The sequence below is a fragment of the Perna viridis genome, chromosome 1 (genome assembly GCF_037379345.1).
Source record: "Perna viridis isolate PV_CMFRI_1.1 ecotype Kerala chromosome 1, ASM3737934v1, whole genome shotgun sequence".
NCBI lineage: Eukaryota > Metazoa > Mollusca > Bivalvia > Mytilida > Mytilidae > Perna > Perna viridis.
This window is the reverse complement of record NC_142445.1, coordinates 52,411,719-52,436,920: the sequence shown is the minus strand read 5'-3', so window position 1 is coordinate 52,436,920 and position 25,202 is coordinate 52,411,719. Positions and strand designations below refer to the sequence as shown.

General features: G+C 33.6%; 3 protein-coding genes across 4 annotated transcripts; all 3 read right to left on the bottom strand.

Moving 5' to 3' along the window:
* Nucleotides 1–2,737: 2,737 nt before the first annotated feature.
* LOC148629307 (melatonin receptor type 1B-A-like) lies at nucleotides 2,738–4,855 on the bottom strand. The gene is made up of 2 exons (XM_088547845.1): nucleotides 4,453–4,855; nucleotides 2,738–3,959 (listed from the first exon to the last, which is right to left on the bottom strand). The coding sequence occupies exons 1-2, from the start codon at nucleotides 4,709–4,711 to the stop codon at nucleotides 3,235–3,237; spliced, it is 984 nt and encodes a 327-aa protein (XP_088403971.1). The 5' UTR covers nucleotides 4,712–4,855; the 3' UTR covers nucleotides 2,738–3,234.
* Nucleotides 4,856–5,003: 148 nt separating this feature from the next.
* LOC148629306 (melatonin receptor type 1B-B-like) lies at nucleotides 5,004–9,212 on the bottom strand. Of its 2 annotated transcripts, none has more exons than XM_088547830.1 (2): nucleotides 7,976–9,212; nucleotides 5,004–7,405 (listed from the first exon to the last, which is right to left on the bottom strand). In XM_088547830.1, exons 1-2 carry the CDS (start codon nucleotides 8,229–8,231, stop codon nucleotides 6,855–6,857), a joined length of 807 nt encoding a protein of 268 aa, XP_088403956.1. In that variant the 5' UTR covers nucleotides 8,232–9,212; the 3' UTR covers nucleotides 5,004–6,854. The 2 variants fall into 2 exon arrangements, with proteins under 2 accessions (XP_088403956.1, XP_088403947.1); XM_088547821.1 differs by having other exon boundaries at nucleotides 5,004–7,645; nucleotides 7,976–9,202.
* A 290-nt stretch (nucleotides 9,213–9,502) lies between these two features.
* Nucleotides 9,503–24,994, bottom strand: LOC148629305 (acid-sensing ion channel 1C-like). Its single transcript, XM_088547711.1, has 13 exons — nucleotides 24,661–24,994; nucleotides 22,311–22,691; nucleotides 21,191–21,357; nucleotides 19,369–19,449; nucleotides 18,434–18,525; nucleotides 14,905–15,068; nucleotides 14,466–14,555; nucleotides 13,098–13,224; nucleotides 12,159–12,237; nucleotides 11,809–11,866; nucleotides 10,950–11,038; nucleotides 10,513–10,588; nucleotides 9,503–9,861 (listed from the first exon to the last, which is right to left on the bottom strand). The coding sequence occupies exons 1-13, from the start codon at nucleotides 24,784–24,786 to the stop codon at nucleotides 9,619–9,621; spliced, it is 1,773 nt and encodes a 590-aa protein (XP_088403837.1). The 5' UTR covers nucleotides 24,787–24,994; the 3' UTR covers nucleotides 9,503–9,618.
* Nucleotides 24,995–25,202: the final 208 nt, after the last annotated feature.

The window sequence follows — 25,202 nt, the reverse complement described above, 5'->3', positions numbered from 1 at the left end:
AAGCCACATGATACTTATTGTTTACTATGACATTTTAAACAAAATATCAGAAATAAAAATCTGTAGGCTTTCCAACAATGAATCACATTTTGCATGATTCTTAGATGGAGAGCTACTTAAAACGGTTGATGTGATATGCTAAAGCGGTTGAGTGCACAAAATTTTTGTCGCAAATGCGGTTAATTCTTATTATTTTACGACATGAATAACAATGAAAAGTTATGGTTATGCTTAAAAACTAGCAAGACACTGGAACCGAATTCTTTTTTTTTTACCATACTTTGCATAGTTAAAGATTATATTATAGGTGCATATTATAGTTGTTTTATTTTCTAAGTCGTCACATTTCCATACATTATTTTGCAGGATAGACATGGGCTTTATGTGTTAAACGTCAAAAAGTTTGTTATTCAGTTTATAGTGAGAAGGATATCAATGAACTATGACCTTGCATGCATACCACTTTGGAGCCAAAATACCACTCAAACAGTTTCTTGTTTGGAACTTATTTTGATCCGTACCAGCGATCATGAGCAAATGATAGCCTTTAAACACCCATACAGAAATTTTATAAAATGTTGATCCGCCATTGTCGTACATTTCATTCCCTCTCAGTGGAGTCCGAGTTGCTCATTTACTTTTGTTGCGTTGTACATATTATTTTAGTTATTTTATGTTCTTTGTTGTGTGTGTTTGTTTTCCAGGTCTGATGTTTGCCTTGGATAACATTCTTTAATTTCCGCTAGAATCTTGATTTCATTGATTACTCTTACAGCACCGTTACATCAAACTATTGAAAATCTAACATGTGCCTTATAACTGAGATGTGATGCAGCGCAATAATTCATACTTTTCATATTTAATCAAATGTAACAATAGTGTTAACTCAATTCAGATATATTTTTATCTTGTTTATTATCGTATTTGCGATAAGCACCAATTTGGAAGGAACGGGTTTACCCTGGTGTTCAGGCATCCATTGTCGAATCCGGCGCCTGACGTAACATACATTTTGTAGTTTAATTTAACTACAAATATATGTCAAGTCTATGAAACACACGAAAAAAAAACCGAAATTTTCATTTTTTTTGCTATATAAAAAATCACTGGATCTATAGAAACCTCCGAGATTCGGGTTAACACAGGTTTTAAGGATTGTTATGTGACAGATGCATACTTGTACTTTGATAATATGAATTGTATTGTGATATGAAATCATTTAATGATAACTGTATGTGGAGATAGTTTTTGAATACGAAAATAGGACATTTTGGATCATGGCTACCAAACAACCCAATCGGACTTTCTCGTTCCACATAGTCGTTTCTTAAGTGTTGCGTAAATAACTGAGTAGTTCGATTGGAAAACCATATAACTTCATTCCACTTTTTTAGGAGATCTCAATTTCTCATTACTTTCACAAACTATGGTAATAAATGGTAATATCTTCTTGTTCTGAACCAAACGTTCATTTTTATTAATATTCCCTATATGTTACTGAATGGATCTTGAAATGAGACTAGTACTTAATCTGTCAAGACATCTTAACGCTTAACCTAGATTTATACGAAATGCATCTCTAATTTTCAAAAATGAAATTAAGGAAATTTGTTGTAAAGCCCCAGAGTACTATAATTAAGGACAGCGAACAATAAGTATATTGCGTTTTCGTTTGAGACACCAATTAGATTTCTCAAAGCAAACTAAGCAAGAGTAAATATAGTTTATAACACCTCATGCAACCGTGGTTACGCCCCCTCTCAGTGCTGCCAAGCTATGATTCATTTAGCATTAAATACCGATATGAGGACTTCGTCCTATTTTATAACATGTAAGTTTGTTCTCTTGTAATAAAGAGTGGTTCTTCGTTTGCAGTGTTGGCATGAGCAATATTATCTTACAGTTCCTTTGTTGTGTTCATTTGTATGTAATGAATTAGTTGAAACAAATTATTCAGTGATTCAGCACTGAGATTTAGTAAAATAAACTACTGTGGTTTGGGTTGGAAACCAACTCCCTTGAACCCAAACCCGTAACCAGCTACTACCACAAGAGCTCCGAAAAATCACTCGGATTTCATTTCGTTTTCTATTAACTTTTAATGACGAAAACCCGTTGTCAGGCATCATGGAATGGCGGGCATTGACGATTTTTACGCCCCGTCTTAGACGTCCAAAATTGGGGACGGGGGATGTTAACGGTAATTTGACTGTAGTTCGTACATACATTACATCAGTTAAATACATTTCTATCGCAAAAATCTCAGCAACCCTTCATGAAACAATTGTTTTGCTTTTTTTTTGTGGGGTTTAAAATTTTTGTCCTGAAAATATAAGTATAACTCTTCATGATGGTAACGATTTGATATTTAGTGTGCAGCATCAGCTTGATGGGATGTAGTGTATGTAATCAGTCCGGTCACGTACAGACTTAGCGAATAGAGTCGTCACACTCTGAGACGTTTATATCTATCATCCAAATATAAACTTTACTTGATCAAATCAACGTGAATAGATCATAAAGTAATGATAAGATATTGCAATAAGTGTCAAAATTTATCAAAGTTAAAGTGAAGTTTTTAAGTTAACCAAGGTACAAGCTTATATAAGGATGATGTAACTGTTTGCAAAAGTATGCAACAACAAAAATCATACCCTTAATTTTGTGACTGGCTTTACGTGGTCGCGATCAGCTTTTCGAAAGATTAATGCCTAACCTGAACTCAGAAACATTTAAATACGCACTATAAATGTTTTATGACTTGGGTATAACCTTATCTTTACTTTTCTACACAATACCTTTTTATTGTTCACATGAAAACATTAAAATATGGGCGTTATATGTGCAAAACGTCATAATGCTGCACACATGCACAGACAACGTGAATAAGGACAAACAAGACAATATCTTATATACTGTCAAATTACATACACATTCAAAATACTCAATGTATCTGGCTCTTTTTTCGTGCATTTCCTTCAAGACTATAACACTGTTCTTTCTGTACAGCATGTTCTTGCAACGAATATATCTTGGCAAAATTTTATTTACAATGCAGTTCATGTCACTTGCTGAAACAATTGAGTTCCGGTACTATATTGCTAGTATAAGGTGAAGTCTAATTTTGTTTCTGGTGATTGAAAATCAGCAACAATATTTTAATTCAAGGAGTTTCGCTGGTTTAGACATTAGTCCACTGATGACTATACCTTAAAAATTGTTTAAGTTTACATTTCATGTTGATAGGTCATGGTCTTGTTGAACTCTCCTTTCACACCTAAATACGACATTCAAATGAGCTATCTGATTAAAAGCGCTTTGAAACTTCGTATTAGTAAAATAATACACAAGCCAGTTTATAGATGGATGTAAATGTGCCCAAGCAGTAATGTACACATGCACTTCATGCGGGAATGTGTCACGTGTATCCACAACAATCAAAAGTGCATACGGGATCCAACACACAGAGAAAATGGCATAAATGATAAAAAGCGTCCTTGCAAGAGCACTAGAATAAGACCCAGTCCGCATTGAAGATTTATATTTTGTATTTCTTGCAGACCTACGAACGGACATGTATATATTCAAATACGAAAACCCTACAATAAAAACAGGAATCCAAACTAATGTTACAGAAAACGCAACTGTGTATGGATATGTCGCCATTCTGTCCCAAATACATTCCAGACTCTTCTGATCGAAAGAGTGGTCACCGATACCAGCATAATTCAATAAGACAAGCAATAAGCCGATGCCAATGACACAGATGCACATTGCCATGGCTGAACTCTTCTTAAATATTTTGTTGTAGTGTTTGTGATGACAAATGTACACGTATCTGTTGAAATTAAGAAGAGATATGTTTCCAAGGGAGTTGATGCATGCAATTGTACAGCCGAAGGCAATGACCTTACAGAAGCCCGGAAATCTATCAAAGAATTCCTCTCCTTCAATTTTTGCTGAAATGATAATAATAAAAAAAGTATTATAAAGATGGTGCTTCATCTAAAAAGTCAATGATTAGTATCATCTAATAAAAAAGGAAGAAATAAAACATATTGTGGGTATTGACCATATCAAAATGTGCGTACAATATAATTATATTGAACGCAAAATTTTATAGTTCTAAATATACATGATGAGCGTATATAACCAATGTTTTGAGCTCACAATATATGAAATGCGCATAAGATTTTGTAGACAATATCATTAGAATTGACACAGAATAGCATAATGTTCACACAAACTATTTTCTTTGCACGTCCCTAGAAGGGATTCGCATTATCATCACCTTTAATACAAAGCTGGAAAATGATTAAAACAAAAACAAAAAGGCATATAGAAAAATTGCCAATTTTTATCATTTATAAACATTTTTTTCTAAATAAAAGTGTCATTAGATAAAAAAAAGTATTTGTTTTCCAATTACAATATATTAATTAACTCACTTACCAACGATGCTCATCGGGTCAGCCAATGTTGTGACGTACATATCCGATAATGCTAAACTGGCAATAAAAACACACTCTACACGGTGTAAATTCTGTGTTTTAAAGATCGAAACAAGAATGAGAATATTTCCAAAGGTGCCAATAATGGATGCCAAGACAAGGACAATAATAATTGGTATTGCCACTCCTGGTGTGTCGGTAACGAACTCTAACCGGCTAAATGTATGTCCAGAATCAATCGATTCCGATGACACATTCATTGCTCAGGAGATGGTTGTATAAGACAAGAAAATATATGGAATATGTGGAATATAAAAAAATATAAGCAGGAAACAATTTCACAACCTTCTCACAGTGCGCTATGAGGAAGTAGTTTTTACCGGTATACATTTGTTTGATTTGCTCTCATCTGTTATGCATAGTTATATATTTTATAGCGACGCAGAGGTCCATAATTCGTCTACTTCATAAGTTTATGTACACCATGCATGAAAAAAAAATTGAATTTGTATGTAACAAGCAAACCTTTAAATGTAAAATAATTGAACATCATGGATTTTTTAAAACATTTATACAGATTCTAGTAATTACAGAACATATATAGGCAGTTATGACATTTGGTATAAGACGAGACACACATATAAATGATTAGTTTTGGTCCCTACTGACTTGGTATAAAGCAGTTATGATCAGAGTCTTGGGGAGTATTGATAGGTACACAGAATGTTGGGGAGTATTAATTGGTACACAGAATGTTGGGGAGTATTGGTAGGTACACAGAATGTTGGGGAGTATTGATTGGTACACAGAATGTTGGGGAGTATTGATTGGTACACAGAATGTTGGGGAGTATTGATAGGTACACAGAATGTTGGGGAGTATTGGTAGGTACACAGAATGTCAAAATTCCCTAACTAACTTGAACAACGACTTAAATTAATTTCGAATAACACATTACCATTTTATAAGTTTTGCAATGCTGTTCCATCATGAACCACGAAAAACCCCATTAAATCGAGTAAAGTAAACTGAATGTTTCTAAAAGAGAAAACATCAACACACCTTCACATTGTCGTTTACATATAACTTTATAATAGCAACTTAGAACAAGGTTTGGCAGAATTTTGAAAATCTCCTATTAAGCTTGTCAATTAACTCCAACCCACTATTACACAAGCAACAAAATTAAAACTATTTATAATTAATAAAACATCATTGCTTACCTTATCAGAGTTTCTTATGTGTCAAACTTCGATTTTACTCGAAAATCTGGCTATATTACCAAAAAGTTGACTTTAAACTTTTGGGAGGAAATGACCTCAACAACCATCGGATAAAAACATGGTCTGAAAGATGAAGTCATATTATTTGATAACCTTATCAACTTTCAATGACGATAGTTTCACCATATTTGCCTTCATTTTCCGTGAATTGTGGATATTGCCTCTATAATTTTCACGATCATTAAGAGAAAAAAAGCTAAAATCTTGAAACCCTGTTCTCATGACTAACAGCAGTAATTTTGACATTCAAGCGGATACCAGTTCATACAAGATTGCAAACTTGTAAGCCCAAACCTGGAAGACGCGAATTTCAAACAAAGGTGCCTTAGGCAGCAACATATTTACGTTCTACTAAATCGTTTCCGTATATGAATACAACGTCTGGATATTAGTGTTAGCAGGAATTGGAGCGTGTGCAGCAAACCGTTGCAACTTTCTTCTAAAAAATATAGCGAATGAAAACAGCATGTATTTTATCCACGTTGGCGACGACATTTTCTCGAGATATTGGGGGCTGATTATAAGGTTCAAGTGGAGAATTTTAAAGTGATCATCAAAGAAAGCAGCCCTATAGCAATTAATGTACTTCAAACATTTGCACGGCGTTCTTTGCTAATAACTATTTTCTTATTAATTATCGTACAAAAGCGTTCTTGGTTACGTTTATTTCCTGTCCCCTCTTCAACCAAAAATATCACAGTCTCCTCTCTGAAATGACCATAGAACACAGGGGGTTGCTCCCACTATCAAATATGCAGCCCCACTAGTATATAGGTTATATATTAATGGGGCTGCATACTTGATAGGGGAGCAAGTCCTTATACTAGTGGGGCTGCATATTTGACAGGGGGAGCAAGCCCCTGTGCATAGAGTTAATTTCTATTCCGTGTAATGTTTAACTTTAGTCTCAACTATCTCTTCTTGATTTATTTTAACATCAGAAAGTACCCAATCAACTGTTACAGTCCATGCACTCAGGCTTTCAATAGAAAGGTAAGAACGCTGCAGCAAAGTCGTAACCTCTTATGTTGTATTGTTACAGCTAAGAACACGCGCGTGATGTACTATAATGGCACTGTGATTAGTATAACAAAATATATTGTATCTTGAACTCTATAAATTAAAAAGTTGATAATTTGATTGCATGCATTCTGTGCGGCGGACCATCCAACGTCGAGTCGGACGTTGATACAGCTCCAGACCCCGAAGTTTCCTCTTCAACAGGTTTCCTTTTACATCTGAAAATTATGTCTAAGTGAATGTTTTCATTGAAAGCTGCGTGGAACTTCGTGTTTGTAAAATAATATACGATCCAATTAAACGAAGGATGGAGATGTGCCCAAACTGTTACTATAACATTACTTTCCAAAGGAAAATTGTCGTGTCTGTCTAGTACTATAATAAGAGCGTATGGAATCCAACAAGTAGTAAACACCGCATAAATTATGAAAAATGTCTTAGCTAGTTCCCGTGAATAAGACGCACGTTTAGTAAGTCTCATCTTGCTTTGGGAGTGTCTTACTGTTTTGAATATGCTACCATAGGAGAATCCGGTTATAACAACTGGGATCCACACCAAAGTCACTGAGAACACTACCGTATAAGAATATGTTGTCATTCGATCCCAGATACATTCTAGACTTTTCCTGTCATACGAGTGACCACCAACGCCTGCGAAGTTGAGAAAAACGAGCAGTAACCCTATCCCATATAGGCAGGCACACATACCAATACAATTTTTCCGTTTGAATATTTTCTCGTAGTATCCATTTTTAAATATAAATATATATCTATTTAGACTCAAAAGTGCAATACTTCCAAGGGAGTTAATACACGCGACAGTACAACCAGACGCTATAACTCGACAGAATCCAGGAAGATTTGTGAAAAACACCTCTCCTTCAGTTTTAGCTATAAAATGAAAGAGCAACTTATTTTTAAATAAGAATCTCAATCGTTAATGCCTAAAAAAAATGGAATGGCATGGCCTTATAACATGGAGCGCAAACTTCCCAAAACATGCTACTCCTAAGATCATTGCTGACTCCATAATATAACAGGTAATTCAAAAACGATTGCATGTACGTAAAGTATATTATTTTCAAGAATATATAATAATTTGTTTTTTTTTTAAATACCGGAAATTCTTGAAACGAAATTTTATTCAAAAAATGATACATTTAGTAAGATTGTATTTTTTTACTGTCTATTTTCTAAACGAATCACCTATGTCATACTCACCGACAATACTCATAGGATCTGCGAATGCTGTAATGTACAAGTCAGAAAATGCCAAGTTTGCCATAAAGATACATTCCAATCGTTGTAAGTTTCTCGATGTATATATAGTAATCATGGTAAGAATGTTACCAAAAGTACCAACTACAGCACCAAACACCAACACTATCAACGATGGAATAGCTATCCCAGGCAATTCAGATATAAACTGATGACGAGCTAACACCCTTGCGTGGAGTGTGGCATTCGAGAACTCCATGTGGCTTTAAGAACAGATTTAAGTTTACATTTGTAGTAATTCTTACACGACTATATGCCAACCTCTATGGTATAGGTAAAGAGACAACACTTCCCGTTGTACTAACAACCTTGAAGGGGAGACTTTCCGGAATAACTTAAAACGCAATTTGGGAAGATGCATTCTTTAAGATACAAATGGTAATTAAAAAAAAAGAAATTGTTCGGATATGTTTGGGTTTCATCGTCGCATAAAAAAGAACGACCAATGTTAACCTAAAAAAAAATAAATGCAAATGATTTTTTTTCAAGAAATGGTTTGAAGTAAACGATAAAATTTTCGTGATTTGAGAAAAGAGAGGGGTAGTCATATAAGTAAAGAGTTGGTTACATATGTGTTCAATATCACGCCGGGAATGGAACGTATTTGTGCAAATGCCAAGAATGTGACTGACAAGTACATGTACATGGTTGGTTTAGTATTTCCCCTGTACATCCGGTTGACCGCAGATCAAAAGGTCCTTTGTCCAACTTTTAATGATACGTGTGTTCACCCGTAGACGTGTACGAGTGTTTTACATACAGGTAATAACGAGCATAAGTGATGTTTGTGTTTTATTGAAAAGGGAATTTTCATCATGAATGTGCATTCTGGTTCTATTTTCTTCTGCTCTCAACATAAAATGTTAAAAAGGATGGAACAAAAAAGGGATAAAAAGTCACGACTTTAGTTACAAGTTTAATTTGAATATACTTATATCTAACTGGAGATCCTTCATCGTTTTTTTATTGTCGATGATACTTGTAAAGAAGGAATCTTGCTTTTTTTAATTTTTTTTTAAATTTAACAGGTGATCAGGAAAAAATAGGGCAGAAGATGACCACTTGACCATATTAAGATATAATTTCCTTCTGATTTACGTATTGTAAAGACAATCGAATCTTTCTAGATAGAATTGTTTCTTTGCATTATAAATAAATATACACAACAGGTACGCATATCAGTACAAATTAAACTATGTAAAATATGTTCATCACCTTACGACGTAGGGCCAAACGAGTTTACGCGTAATTATGGTAATAAGTCTCACTGCCGTTCTATATTCAATGTCGAAAATTTAAAGATCAGTGGTGATAAAAACCAACAAAAATATCTCCAGCGCCGAATCCCGGAAGGGATTGCATCATGAGTTCTACAAATGATTTGTGGGTTTGTGAACATGTATAAATGTGTTTTCCTTCTAAGAGACTTATGGATTTTTCATTTTTCCTTTGATACACGTGCGCAGCAAATAATCATAAATTTTTTATTCAACAAAATGTATACGTAACAAACACCATAAAAAAACGATACGGTAAGCTTATATACGATTTCTCCAGTTATCATTATACTGGTTATTATAAAAACCTCAATTTAACTGAAAACTATTTTCAGATTTATGTCCAGTGTTTGTCTGTCGTTTCTGAGTATCTTTGGGTGGCTCTCTATATTTTTCTCTTCGTTTCCTTTTAGATGATGGCGGATTTTTACATTTGTGGACACCAAATGCACAACACTCCAGCAACAGCTGTACCAGTTCAAACACACTGATGATAGATAGACCTATCCATAACCCTATAGCACCACCTACGTCAGACGCAAACTGTTGAACCTGAAAGAAATCCCGGAACAAATACACTGAATGAGCTGAAAAGCAGAATACTCCAAATGTGACAAAACCTGTACAGTAACTGGAAGTATTGCAAGGTTCAAAATGTGATAACATCCACATCCGCTCCATTAGGACTTTGATCATCAAATATCAATGAAGCAAGTTAACATGGTTCTTCATAAAATTAGAAAATAATTCCCTTGCCACGATGTGATGCTTACACTTACCATAGTTTCATAACAAATATCATTCGGTGTTTCAATCAAGGAAAACACGCGGAACGCTATTTTTGTTATCTTCCCTCCAACTACCTGGCAGTTATATTTTTGCTACATACCCAAATGTATAAAGACATGTAATCCATGAGTATCGAATATCAATAATAATGTGCCCGTCTTTTTGTACGATTTTAAAAGTATTTGGTGTGCTCCTTGTATACGTATGTAGTTAGGTTTTGTAGATGATACAGCTGAATCAGAATGCAGTAACATTTTCTTGATATTATTTTTTTAGGTTTTGATATAATTCAAGGCCATAGAATGTCAGTATTTATCACTTTATTAAGACAATAATGTTTTATCGGAAACAACAAACTGCAAACAATTATTTCCAAAATTAACTACAGTTTAAAGGTTTGCAACTCTTACTAACCTCAATCTCAGGAGTTTCTTCGACCTTTTCAAAATTAAGATCTTCATAATACACAACAACCTTAACAAAATTCTTTCTGAAAATAAAATAAGAAAATAAAAGATACCTTGAGAATAGTTTTTCTTTGCTCCGAATGTTTTTCTAGTCTAAAAATTTTGTCTCCAGTATATAGTTATCATTTAGACTAGGAATATGTAGATACTAACACACAACCTCAGAAATAAGTTGTAAATATTTCAGTTCAGACAAAATTAGGACCAATAAGTTTTCTTTCATACTAAATATGAAGAATGTACAGTAAAATATTTTTATTATCTTGCTGCCCAAATTTACTGTGCCATGTCACAGCCATGCATAAATGGAATATGCAATAATTTATCATTTTGAATTCAGACGAGAAGACACGTTTTCTCGTTAATATTCATGAATATACTTACCCAAGTGAATATTTATCATTTGAGTACCCTGTTATTCTTGAACATTTATCTTGAGGAAGCTTCTCGCAAACACTTTGCATCAGAACATTCTGCAAAGTAACATATCTTAAATAAACAACATCATTATGTTCATAGTACATTTTTTTTATTTACACACATTTAAGGAATGATTGTTATATTTTTTTCGTACTATGAAGGAATAACCTCAATCATGGGCGTTGAAGTTATTTCAAATAGGCCGAAAAAATATAACAGTCATTCGTTAAAATATATGATTCAAGTACCCAAATTCATCAAATTCAGTAAATCATTAAAAAAGCTTGATGACGTCACAGTCATAGCAAAAATTTGGTCTATGAGAGGATAAACACAATTTTTGATCCAATCAGAAACGTGTTACTTCTGAAATTAAATTATATAGGACTATTCTATAAACTCTAAATGTAATTTAAGATATACTACTTGATTTTCTTGAAATCTTTTTCTCGCATTTAAGCCCAATTACATTGATACATACTATTTGATTTTGTTCATGAGATACAATAATTGATCCAAAGAACACCTATCAGAATAAAATCACACAGCAGGAAAGCCGGTATAGTCTTCAAAATGGAGATGGCTCACATTGAACCACGTGCTCATACTAATCCGAAGGTAACAGTGAACAATTCCGCGTGAATCTTCGAATAATAGGTAATTCAAATTAACAGACATGCTCTTATGAGCACGAAAGTAACAATGCAGTCTTCAAAGTGAGGACAACTCAACTTGAGCAATATGCTCTTTTTAACCCGAATTAACATCTCGTACAATGAACATGGAACATTAGATAAATTCCTTCCAAAAACTTTATACGTACAGCATATTCGTTGTTGGGCCAGTTACGTGAGCTGAAAGACTTTACATATTGATCCTCACTGAAAATATAGAACAATGATGATTTGGAGTTTTGTGTTTTCAAAGGAATCAGTCATCGTTAACTTTCGTATTGAAAATGTTACTAATAAAATATTTGTTTATCAATTACGTTTGTCACGTAGAAAGCCCACTTTGATAGATTGAAAAGTGATAAAACGATTGACGAAATATGCACATAATAGATTTTGTATTGTACTTAGTTCCAATCCGTACCCTAGTTCTGACATTATTGTGTGGTGTAACTACATAATATTTTGAATGGATAACATGAACGCAAAACAGAACACTGACTTGCATGGATTTGTACACTGTGGACAGTTTAAGGTCGCTTCAAGTCTATCGGCATCAAACTGTGCCAAACATTCCCGTTCTGTATAACAGAAATAAAATGCATTTTAAAATTAATAACAGTGAACCAAAACTAGTAATAAACGGTTTAACAGATTATGTGTTCCAATAGATAAATTTTATGAAAATGTCATTTAAACACTTTCATTTTTGTTTCATATCCATCTCGTACAAAGGCTAGAGAAGGCATGATTAAAATATGTTATCGACTCCTGCTTTTTATAAGGTGAAACGCAACAAATAAACCTTCATATAATCTCAATACAAGATATCAAACACTTTCAGAAATCACCAAATTTAAGTAAGCTCTGAAAGGCGATGAATATGTTTCGGTAAAATGAATAAATTCTATTTTTGATTCAACGACTATATGATCTTTTAATATATATATATATATATATATATATATATATATATATATATATATATATATATATATATATATATATATATATATATATATATATATATATATATTTTAGTTCTACATCATGGAATGCTCAGCTAATCAAGACTTCAACGAGGATTTCAAAACTGTTGTTAATTTTCTTAATATTCTGAATAAGATTTTGTTTTTTGTTCAGTTGTTTATGTCCGTTGTTATGGTTTCATCCTTGTACCTTCCTTCCTTGAAAACGAACTTGTATCCAAAGAATCAAAAACCTGTCTATGCATTTTTGTAAGGATCGAATGACGGACGTATAGACAGACGGATATGCAGGATACAATAATACGTCAATTAAAGATGGTCGTATAAATAAATATATAATGACTGCTTCATAATGCATGTCCTCTATTTTTTTCTTTCAACACAAAATATGAAAAAGCTCTTTCCTTCCTAATGACATAAGATATAAAAAGCATTTCTAGCAAATCAAATACCTATATCAGTCCTACAGGCTTTGTCCGGTAATGAGGTGTTTAAGGTTTTAAATATGTCTGATTTTGCAATGTCATAACAGCTACATTGCTCAACTACTAAAGTCTGCTCACAGAAAACTTGACAAAGCTACAAAAAATGTACACATTATATCCATCAGTTATCTATATATAATTTAATCGGATTGGTAACAAGTTTTCTATTGGTTGGTTCTCTTCGAGCAAACCAAGTTATTTTGTTTAACCTGTCGTTGTACTTTGACGTCATTTAATTAACGTCGATTAACGAACAGTACTAATCAAACATTAGTATTTGGACTGTCATTCATTAGAAATTAAATTATAAGGAATGTTTTTAGTTTCTGGACATGATATATTTAATTTAAATTGTAACAAGCTTTCTGACTTGTTGGTTCGCTTTGAGCTAATAACCAGTCCCAGCATTTTTTTACTGGATCCCCAAAACAATTTCCATTTGTTTGTACTAACAGCATCCTCATTTTTGTGATCTTAATAAAAGATTTTATGAAGTTTCTGAAATTGATTTGATAGTGTCAACAATGGGATCGAAAATTGAAATGTAAAGTTTCTATATAAAAGCCATGATGCGTGTAGAAAATTCATACCTTCATAACCTAAAATGAAATATTTCTTACACATCTATTAAAAGAATATATTAACTAATTTTTCATTTTCTTCTATAGTCGGCGTCACATAAATAACATACTGTTAAAATTTGAATAAAAATATTTTCTACGACTTTATTGACACCTACCGTCGTTTAAATTGTCTTAAATGACTTGCTCATTCGTTTAGCCAAACGGCTTCTCCCTAAACATTGAATCGTTAAATTCCGGTCAGATTTTAATTCTAGGTGGCAATATTTACATTGTAAAAAGTCGGCCATGTTTACAGTGATCGGGTTGCTAGGAGATGTTGTTTACGTTTAAATGGTTTGTCCAAAAACCGAAGAACCCAGAATGCAATTCGGCGTTATTTCGGATATCTCGGATTTATTTTACGCGAACAACGTATAATACCGAGAAGTTGATCAAGCAGACGATTGTCACCGGAGTTCGACGGGAACTTACGCACTTCGTTTGTAAACAAATCGTCCCGTAAAAACCAACATGGCGGATATTAGTATGGGATTTTCCCGTAAGGATTTGTTACGCATGAGTTAAGCTAATAAGCGACTTGTTTTTGAGAAGCTGTTTGGCTAAACGAATGAGCAAGTCATTTAAGACAATTTAAACGACGGTTGGTGTCAATAAAGTCGTAGAAAATATTTTTATTCAAATTTTAACAGTATGTTATTTATGTGACGCCGAGTATAGTTATAATATGATAGGAAACTATTACATTACATACCGTTCTGGTATATCTAGCACCGTATGTATGTAGATAACTGGATGTGTTAGTACAGTCACCATACAATCCGCCTTGACGAATTATTTCCACCTATAGAGTAAAAAAAAACATTTGTTTGTAATCATTTATAATGTGTATATGCAGTGTTGCATTGGATAGAAAAAAAATCGTATGTCTGTTCAAATGCCTTTTACACAGTTTGTGTATATCCAAAGAAAATGATCTTAAAACTCTACTAAGTGGATTCAGCATATTAAGGCTACACCTAAGCGTAATAATGATCAGATTGAATAAATCAAGTTGGACACCAATATTCAAACGGCAGCTTGTTACGATGTTTCTATTCTTTTGACGGAAAAAAGTTTGACAGAAATTTTGAACACGTTATTGCGTCACGCATTAGGTTACTGTCCGATTAAAAAAATGCAAACATTTTCACCTGTTTTAGTCCTATATGGGTTTCGAATGACGAGGGAACAAACAAGCCCTCATCTGCCGGGAACGGATATGTATTGCGATCGTGTATCTGTACCCGAGCACCGTAGCCGTGACTAATTCCGGTAAGATATTCCTCGTTTTCCATGTAAAGTACCATAGAAAGACCTACAAGCATAAAAAATAGACAAGTTATATTGACTGTTAACGTTCCATGATCGGACCAGAAATAGATCGAGGGGTGCTGGTCGAGGTTCCTCGGAAAAAGGGGGTGTCAGGACATTTTTGCCATTTTGTCAAATGAAAATGACAAATTTACCAATAAAAATGAGGGGTGCCAACCTCCTGCATCCCCTCTGGATCCGCCACTTCTTTCATAGTATCAAGAAAAAATAAAAAGATCAAACAATAGCAGAAACTGAGTTAATATCAATGGGGAAAATATTTATGGCAACAATTTTGAGTTGAAAAAGTTTTTTCTCTCTCTCTTTTAATCCTTAATTGCTCATCGGAATCAATATATATGTACAGAGCCGTGACAATGACTTCGGCATTGGGGAAACTTTTTGAGTAAAACTTAATCATATAGAAGAAATAGTGTAGTTCCACATCCGGTAGGGTTAATAAGAAAACATGGGGCAATTCTGGCGATACATACTTTAAGAGAGTTTATTAAGTACTATCTAGAGCGAAATTCATGTGTGTTCGCTACATTTCTCGACAACTAAAAAGCACTTACAGTGTGACAAGATGGACTACTTTACAAAGTGAAACAAATTGGTGTGAATGGAACAATTTGTAATATTATATTATTCATATCTTATAAAACAACAACTGCACATGTCTAGTTTAATGGACAGATCTTTGGAATCAACCGTGGTGTGGGTAAAGTACGCATGCTGCCTGCTTGGTTACTCTCTGTTTATATTAAGAACTTGATGTATGAACTGTTATCTAAAAAATTGTGGAATATTTGTCGGGTCTATGGAAATCCCAGCTATTATTTTAGCCGATGATACTACCCTTTAAATACGACGGTAAACGGCAGTCAAGTTATGTCGAACACTGTATTCGAATATGCGAAGAAATGAAAACTGAAATATAACGCAGCCAAGTAAAAGTAGTACATTGAATTTCAAACCGTCACAGAAACAATGCGTCAATCAAAATTGTACAACACTTAATCTGGGTGATACGTCAATTGAATGGAAGAGCAAAATAACGTATGGCGGAACAGAAATCAATACCGACCAAAAAACATTTGATCGCACTGAAAATATGTCGAAAAAAAAAGAAACAAAAATTTCATTCTTTGTAATCAATCGGTCTTAACTCGCGAGGTATGAATGCAATAACCAACTGTATGAAAACGTGTTATCCTGCCAACTGGACTTCCTGCGTGTGAAACGTGGGGCCCTATAAAGAACCGAGAAGTTGAATTACTGGAAACCACTCAAAGATACTTCGCACGGTTCATATTGAGATTCTACAAGCAGAGCCCATCTTGCAGTTCTTGCACAAGTAACACAGGTTTGTAGAACGTCAACGGGTTCATAGACAAAATGAAACATTTGTTATTCGGTCAATTATGCAGAGAGAGGCCTAATCGTACACATAAACTTTTATTGGACTGGCGCATTTGTCAGTTGTTGACAAATGAATTCGATCACGCATATTGGTAAAATAGCAACTGACATTATTTCTCGAAGGATACTTGACAATTACTTTCCTAATAAACTTTTGTGGAAGAAAATTGTCACCCTGTCGAGAGAAATACAGTATGAAGAAATTCGATGGAAAAATGCACTGGGACAGAAGTCTGATCCACTCCGCACAACACTCTAACCGAACATATATTGTTGAGGTTTGCGGTGTATTTTCTCGTAAAGCTAAGCTCAATACCTAATTAAAACCGGAAACTGTAAATTTTATTCGAATGACATTCTTCAGTGCATTATTCTGAGCTGCACTAATTTTCTCCAAATACGAAACAATACGTTCTATGAAATAGTAGACATGTTACCTATAGAGAAATCGATTTCTTTCTTCGACCGGGAGGACAGTGAACTTATGATAGCGATGCTTGATGGCATGACCGACACTATACGAACAATGTCGTCAGAGTATGTGTCACATAGCATAGTACATACACAAATTGCACGATGTTTTTTAATATGATTTGTACTGTCACATATATAATAATGTTTCGTAGTATATTGAAACTTGCTTTGATGTGTAATCAGTCATGCTTTATTTTTGACGTTTACTATTTTTGTTTGTTTGTTTTTGTTGTTGTTTGTTTTTCATTTAATTATTTTTTCTGTGTGTTTGCGAGATATATTTGTTCATATATGAATATATCTTAATAGTTTCTCATAATTCTTAATAGAATGGCACTTGTATACTGCTTTTCATACTTTTATGTCTTTTATTGTTGACTTTTAAGCATAAGTATGTTGTATACATTATAGTATTTCATTTGTTGTACAGGTGGTGAGACTTCAATAAAATATTGAATCTTGAATCTAAAATAAGAAATAAAGAGAATCAATCAATCAATCAATCAATCAATCAATCAACCAATGTATTCTAAAACGAATCATGGGTATATTCTTGATAAAAACTGCATCCGAGTTTTTCTATTAGATATATAGCAATATTACCCTTGATTTGTACATACTTGACATTTACGAAGACTATAAACGCATGCGTTTTGTAGTAAATGTAAAACGTTATACCATATAACCTATATGATAAACATCAGGATATGTATCATTTGCCGCTCCAAATGTGTCCATTTAACATTCATTTCACATTTCTTTCTTAAAAAATTGCCTTTGAAGTTATTTAAAGGTATGATCGGTGGACGTTGAAAGGCAATATGTTTAACAGAGATAGCACTCAGTGGATTCCTACGAGCAAAAACTATTACGGGATGTTAATTATCCCATAAACGAAATATGAAGACATCGATGACAGAAAATATACATAACAATTTCTGAGGCTTTTAATGTTACAATAGATTTCTATAACCATTTAAAAATTGGGAGAGAACAAATATTGACTGAAAACAAGCCAATTGTTTATCATTGTAAAGGGGTATTTAACATCAAATATCAGTTCACAATCTTCAAAATGGAAAAATCATTTAGGACAACATTTGTCCATAATAGTTTGTGCTGTTTAGTTTGTTTTAGTGTTATTGAACATGTCAAGCGATTTCCGCTGACTCCCAACTTCATGTGAGAGTTAGACGCACTTTAAATCAATTCACATTAAAAGTAAACTGAACAATTACATAGCGTATTGCCATGAAGTGCTTGATACATTCCTGTCCCCATCTTCTTACTGCATCAAAAGTTACGCTCTTACGTGCAGCTTATCTTTGACATATTCCGCTTTCCTTTAAAGTAGTTAAGCTTGTTTTTACAGTGTTTTTTTTCTGGGAAGTGAAGTTTAATAGTCGTTTGCAGTTTTGACGCAGAGTGGCAAGACCAGTACTAGATCTACAGATAACTGTAAGAGAAACATACCCGATTCTGGTCCTGGATTTGTTACAATAAAATTATCCGACTGGATAGTATAACAGTTTCCGTATTTCTCTGACTGAATCAATGTAAAGTTCCTGAAAATATGAAACATGTTTAGGATTTAAACTATGCTATACATCTTTCAACTCCAGTTTTTGCTATTGGTGATCTTTAAAAATAGTTAATGTTTTCATATTAAGATAAAAAAAATTTTTTATTATAAACTTAAAAAAAGAAACAAAAAGAAACAAAATTATATGGTATAAACTGATTTCACATTTTTTAGATAATACGGTTGCATACGTGATTCAAATATATACACATGTATTTAAACAAAAATAAGTTAGCTTCTTTCATATTTTCCGAGGTCGGTGACCTTTAAAGTAATGCATGCGTAAAGCACTGTTGTCCTTTACTAAATATCAAACTCAGTTAAAGTTAATAATGGAAATCAGTGTTTGACCTCATTTTCATTGAATTATCTTTCCTTTTTTTTATCCTTTGAAAGAATATTGCAGTCATTCTTTTTGTACACGGTAGGAAATGTACGGAAGCCGACAAGGATCATTCGAAAAAAGAAATTATGTCGTTTATTCGACACAGATATTTGGTGAAAATTAATCGAGCAAAATCGAGCACCGTATCAATACACAGTTCAAGCAAAAGAGAACACAATTTCCAACTTCGTTTAAATCTAGTAGTTAAAATTCAAAATTGGAGTCTAATTACTTCCCATTCTACACACACGGACTGTAACATGAAGCTTGAATAAAGACAAGGTATAATTTAAAACTTCAACATACCAAAGGATTAAATGATAACCAGGCCAGAACAGACTTGGAGACAAAATTACAGACTTTTAACATACAAATCCCAGACAGGGTTGGTGGGGGATACAGTTAGATGTATAGGTACTAACCCTGGAAATAACATCTTACCAAGGATAGCACTCATATCCACCAAGCGAACATTGTAACAGCATGTCATTCATTTGATGGCCAGCTCTTCTTCGTTTCAATCTGCAAGACAAACTCATATTTACTAAGCCATCAAACATTTAATTCATTATGTTGACACGACTTTAATTTTCTTAAATATTGTAGAATGTCATGCTGTATTTTGTATACTTTGGATAGCGATGGGTTAGTTGGGATGAGCGGTAAGCAGACCAGATTTTACTACTTGATTTTCACACCAGTGGGGTTGTTGTCTCTTTGACATATACACCATACCTATTCTCGATATTTCACAAATTTTCCGTTTACTACAACATGTCATAATTTTGGAAAATCGGACTGAATATGTCTACTTCTACAATCACAATAAAGAAGGGTTGTGAAGATGAGATAAACAGGAGAGTTTTACTTCCGAAATATTGTTAGAGTCGAGATACTGTAGGGAAGAGCTTCAGCACAGACTGTGTTTGCTGTTAATTCAATGAGCTGTTTAGGCTAAGTCCAGGTTTTCGGGAATAAGCAAGAGAGTTTTAGTCTGTTACTAAGAGTTGTCGTATAGTAATAAACAGGCGAGTATTACAGTCTGTTACCGAGTTATCGTTTAGTAATAAATAGGCAAGTTATAGTCTGTTTCTAAGAGTTGACATATTTCTGAGAGCTATGGTATAGTTATAGTCTGTTACTGACAGTTAACAAGAGAAATATAGTTTATTATGCAAAAAAATAGTCTTGATTCCTGCCTCCAGCAAGAAAAAAAAATAGGTCAGTAGTAGGGAAATTATTTCATTTTTTTCAAAAAACATTTTTCATTGATTTAATGGGTTCCAAACAATCTAAACTTTAACAGTGCTTGAACCAAAATTGCAATAAAATGCACAAAAAATCGGGTAGGTAGGGTAGCGGGAAACAGACAGATTATTTTGTTTTACCTTACTGAGAATTATCCTATAGTAATAAACAGGAGAGTTATAGTCTGTGTTATTAAGATGTAGTGATAGAGGTAACATTCAAAAGTAGCAAAATAATCGGTGATTTGTCAATGACCCCTTTCCTAAAGATGAACCACTGCCTTCAAGTTGATTCGAATCTTTCGCAGACCCTGCAATCCTCCTCTTTATATTTTAATTAGATATTGATATGTCAGGTTGGAGGCAAGAGCGATCTACCATGCAAACAGTTGTTTTATTTTGGTTTGACATCGTTCTGATCCAATACTCGACATATCAATATTGACATTGCATGAGGGTTGCAATACTAGTATAGTGAAATAAAGAGTCCTATCATCTCCTGCTATGGTAAAATGTGTAAAAGGGAGACATAATATCTAACTGTCCAAGCTGTTGCGTATTATAAATGATATTATTACCTAATTATAAAGTTTTATCTTGTTTATTAAATACACACATATTTTTCTCTATTTTCAAAATTTATTCAGGACAGGGCGATCTATTGCACTGTCGATTTACTATTGTACGGTGCAAAAGTCTCCTTGAGGAGTCTATTGCACTGACCCCATAATGACCTTATCTAAGCCTTTTGATTGGTTGAACTTTTTTAAGCGCTTCATTGAACTGGCCTCGTGCAATAGAACATTTGATCATTCCCAGTACCTCAGAACAAATATTCTAGTCTATTGCATCCAACCCATTTAATAACTGTATACTATGGGTTGATATGAAACTATGACCGAAAATAATTTTTTTCGAGTATATATCCGCCAGGGATCATACTTATGATAGTCCATTTGTAATGTTCAAATATCTTCACATATGTACAACGTTATGATGAAATACTTAGACTGTACCTAGGCTCCTGCATGTACAAAGTCTCAAATGTATCTTGGATCCTTTGGTTATTATCTTTTGTTCCCCGATTTGGTCTGAAGTCAAACTCTTTGCTGTAGTTGTCGTAGTTAATATTGCTATATTCTTCAATACCCCTCTTTCTCCTACCCGTTGGTTGGCCTGGTGCCTTGTGTAAAGAATAGTTTCATCATTGATTATAGCAAATATATTTTGCCATTTGAACATTAAAGAAAGTAAGATATAGGAACCAGACAGGACCACAAGAAAGCTAAGATGACATAATAGCGATAAATAGTTTTGTATGACTAAGGTTTGAACTGATCACATATAGGCTAGAAACCACTAATTCCACGTCCCATAGGCTTCTATGCTAATTTCACAATATTCAATGGCTTCTCTGGACTTTACCTTAACTTTAACCCGCAGAGGACTATATATCAGCATGATTCTACATATGTCAGCTCACAATCCTCAGAATGGCATGTGGGGTTAGCAGACTTGCAGTGCAGTATTGGTCACCGGAAGTGAAGGGTCTATAAATAGCATGGGAAATCCCAGTGTTTTCACAAGATAGGGGTATATATAGAAATTATGGAGATTAGGCTTCACATCACAAGAAGCAAAATGCACCTATAGATTGTACAGAAATGTTTTTCCTTTCAGAAACTGTTTAATTTTTTGAAATAAGATGAGAACTTTTTTTCACAGCACTATGAGGAACAGGGGTAATTTCTGCGTAGGACTATTTTTGCCTACGTTCCAAATGCTCATTGGTTGAATTGGTGGTCTGTAACCAATACTCACGAATTCCATATAGATCAATGAAAAGACCAAAAAGTCCTTAAAAATAAATATAATGTAGGCAAGAACTGAACTTGACGTGTATTCAATTTTCAAGACGAAAAAAAATTAAATTTGTAAGTCGATTTTTTAATTATCACGAGGATCAATCCGACTGGTCAGGAGAGGTTATGTTTTTGTACTCCAGACAAGTACAGAGAATTTCGTGAGATACATGTGTATGACTCAACTGAAATAAAAAATAGCCATAATAAAAATTGTAATTACGTAAGAAAAAATAATCAAACATCAAGAAAACGGTAATAATAATAATATTACCTTAGGAGTAATATTTGATGGATCTGTTGTTTCAATGAAAGACTGTAATTGTTGAGACAAAGTATTAGTTTCACTCTTCTTTACAGCATTAACATTACAGATGGTTACTGCCGGAAAATGTAAATTATTGAACCCAAGTGTCACAGAAACTTGAACATCAAACTGCAAGTACTGGTCTATTAAGAAATACAAGTGTAAAGTCATTCCAGCAATACCACCCAATAATAACAGCACCCATAGGACCTTAGCATACCACAGTTTGGCAGCGTTGATGTACGGTAACCCCTGCATGGATGTTTTCTCAGCAAAGCGTACACAAAGTCTGGTAAAAGATTTTTGCTTTCCCTCCGAATCAAGCGATGCATCGTCATCATAGTCTTCCTGAAAAGCACGAAGAATGACAACTACTTATTTGGGGTCGTTAAAAATTCAGAGACTAAATAACATTTTTCTTTCTCTCTCTTTCATATTGGTTCATAACTTATTAAGGAATGAGTAAATGTGGTATTTATATTAAATAATATTCAATGCCAATTGTTCAATTCTAACTTCGTATATATAAACTGTACCACACTTATTTGGTTGAAAAAAAAAATATTCCGTACCATTTGAATTCTATTTTGCAATGGTGGATAGAAAGCATTTTAAAGTCAAGTGTTTTGGTGCAATCGTTTTTGTCAATATTTTTTCTTACACAATATGTTGAGTTTTTTTTAAATATGAAACTTGTATTCGAATAAGTAGATATTGTGTATTTTTATCTGGTTTCTGCTCTTCTTCGTGAATATTTAATTTATCTAATTATAGTACCATTGCCCTAAAGATTCCGCAACTCCTGACAACATTTGTTTAGTTAATGCCGAGTTCATATTGGAAATACGACCAAGAGACAATATGAGACATTATTAATTACCAATATTGACAGAACAATTCAAAATATATACATGTAGTTTAAAGTTGCCATGAGTTAGGATTTATATTATCAATATAAAACGAAAAACATAACAATATCTATTTACGGAAAGGATAAGTAAACAAAACAAATGTACAGTTTGAAAATGTTATTGGATGAATTTGAAAAAGGTATGAATATTGAAATTTTAACTGAGGGGAAATCCGTTAACACATCACCATAGGTAACATAAACAAGTACCATCTTTAAAAAAAGAGATAACCGACGCATATTCTCGGTTTGTTAATACCCAAACTAATTTCAATTATTCAATACATTAAAGATTACTCAATGTTTAAAGTGATTGAAAATATTCTAGACACCTGTGTCCCCAATGGAGCCTTAAAGTCAGCTCATCTAAAATATTGTTGTTCTCCTCTTGTCCTGTTTCGAATAAAAACTGTGAGTGATAAATGACCCTATATCTGCAAATGAAGTTCCCGAAGATATGACACTTCTAGATGTTGAAGGCGAATGCTGAACCATGCATACCGCCTTCAACTGTAACTGTATTTCATATTTTCTGGAGTCTTTGGTGTCTTACAGAATTGAAACTCACTTATATAGAGGCCATACCAATAAGTATGAACATTTTAGTTGGTTATGGTACCCAACTCTTTACTCAGTTTATATAGTCAAACTGGATAACAATTACCTTAATATTGAAAACATAAAATAGAAAATAACGGATATGGTGAAGCGTAATAAATGCATCAGTATATACAACATGGCAAATACTTTCATAGATCACCAAAAAGTATTCGATAGGTGCAAACACGCCTTTAAGTAAGCTGTGAAAGGGCCCGACAGCGAAGTAATAAAATCCACAGTAACTGAACTATGACAATTCTTCAAAATCAAATTAAAAAGTAATATAACGACACAAATATACATTAATTATCATCATCTCCTGACAGTAGACAGGCGAATGATATTTGCGGTGGGGTTAAGCTAGTTTTATAAGGCCTTAACCACCACCCTTTAATGTAAGGTCAAACATGAACTGAAACAATTAACATACACAGCATACAATTCATTTAATAATACAATCAATTCTCTCCATGAAACCATATAAACAAATGAGATATTCTCCTTAAGAACGCTTGCAGTTACTGAAACCTAGCTCACCAGCAAAACTACCAGCAATAGAAATAACCAGTCACTACAATTCTAGTGTGCTGGATTCGGAGTTGTAATGGCATGTACTAAAAAGGCAAGATTCAATGTAGTGCAATACTAAAAAAATGACTTAGTTTTATGTAGGGATGCAATAAGGGGTCAATTATCTCTATTTGTGAAAACAAGGTTAAAAAGAATAGACAATAATTTGAAAATCGTATCATTTACCAATAAATCTAACAAGTACAAAAAAACTACACTAAGAAAACAATTCAATACCTTAGTACCGTAATCTTTGGGTGGGTCTTTGTCCAATCTCCCATTGAAATAATCCTGGTCCATGAAACGATTAGGTTTGACCATTTCCGAGTTTTGGGAAGTATTACTCCAAGAATGCATTTTCATCTACTACACATATCCGATTTATATCGACGATCACAACTTTTCTGTCTATTTCTCCAGTTTAATCCGTGTGCTAGTGTCAACTATTTTAAAAATTCGTTCTGTGATGTGATGCGTTATAATATAAAGGTAAAACTTGGCTGTTTAACTTATAATTGGTAGTGAATAATGTCGTGATTTTCTAACAAAAGCAAGTGAACTGAAAGCGTATCGATAAGTCTGTAATAAAATACATCCGTAATAAACGTCTTCATGACGATCGCGTACCTGTTTACTTTTTTCGTTTTTGTAAATACAGAAAAACGAGCACGATCTGTGTTCATAAATAGAAGTTGATTGTTAAATTTTAATATGTTTCTGTGTTAGTAACTTTCTTTATATTAAGTTTTCCATATAATACGTACCACTGGCGGATCCAT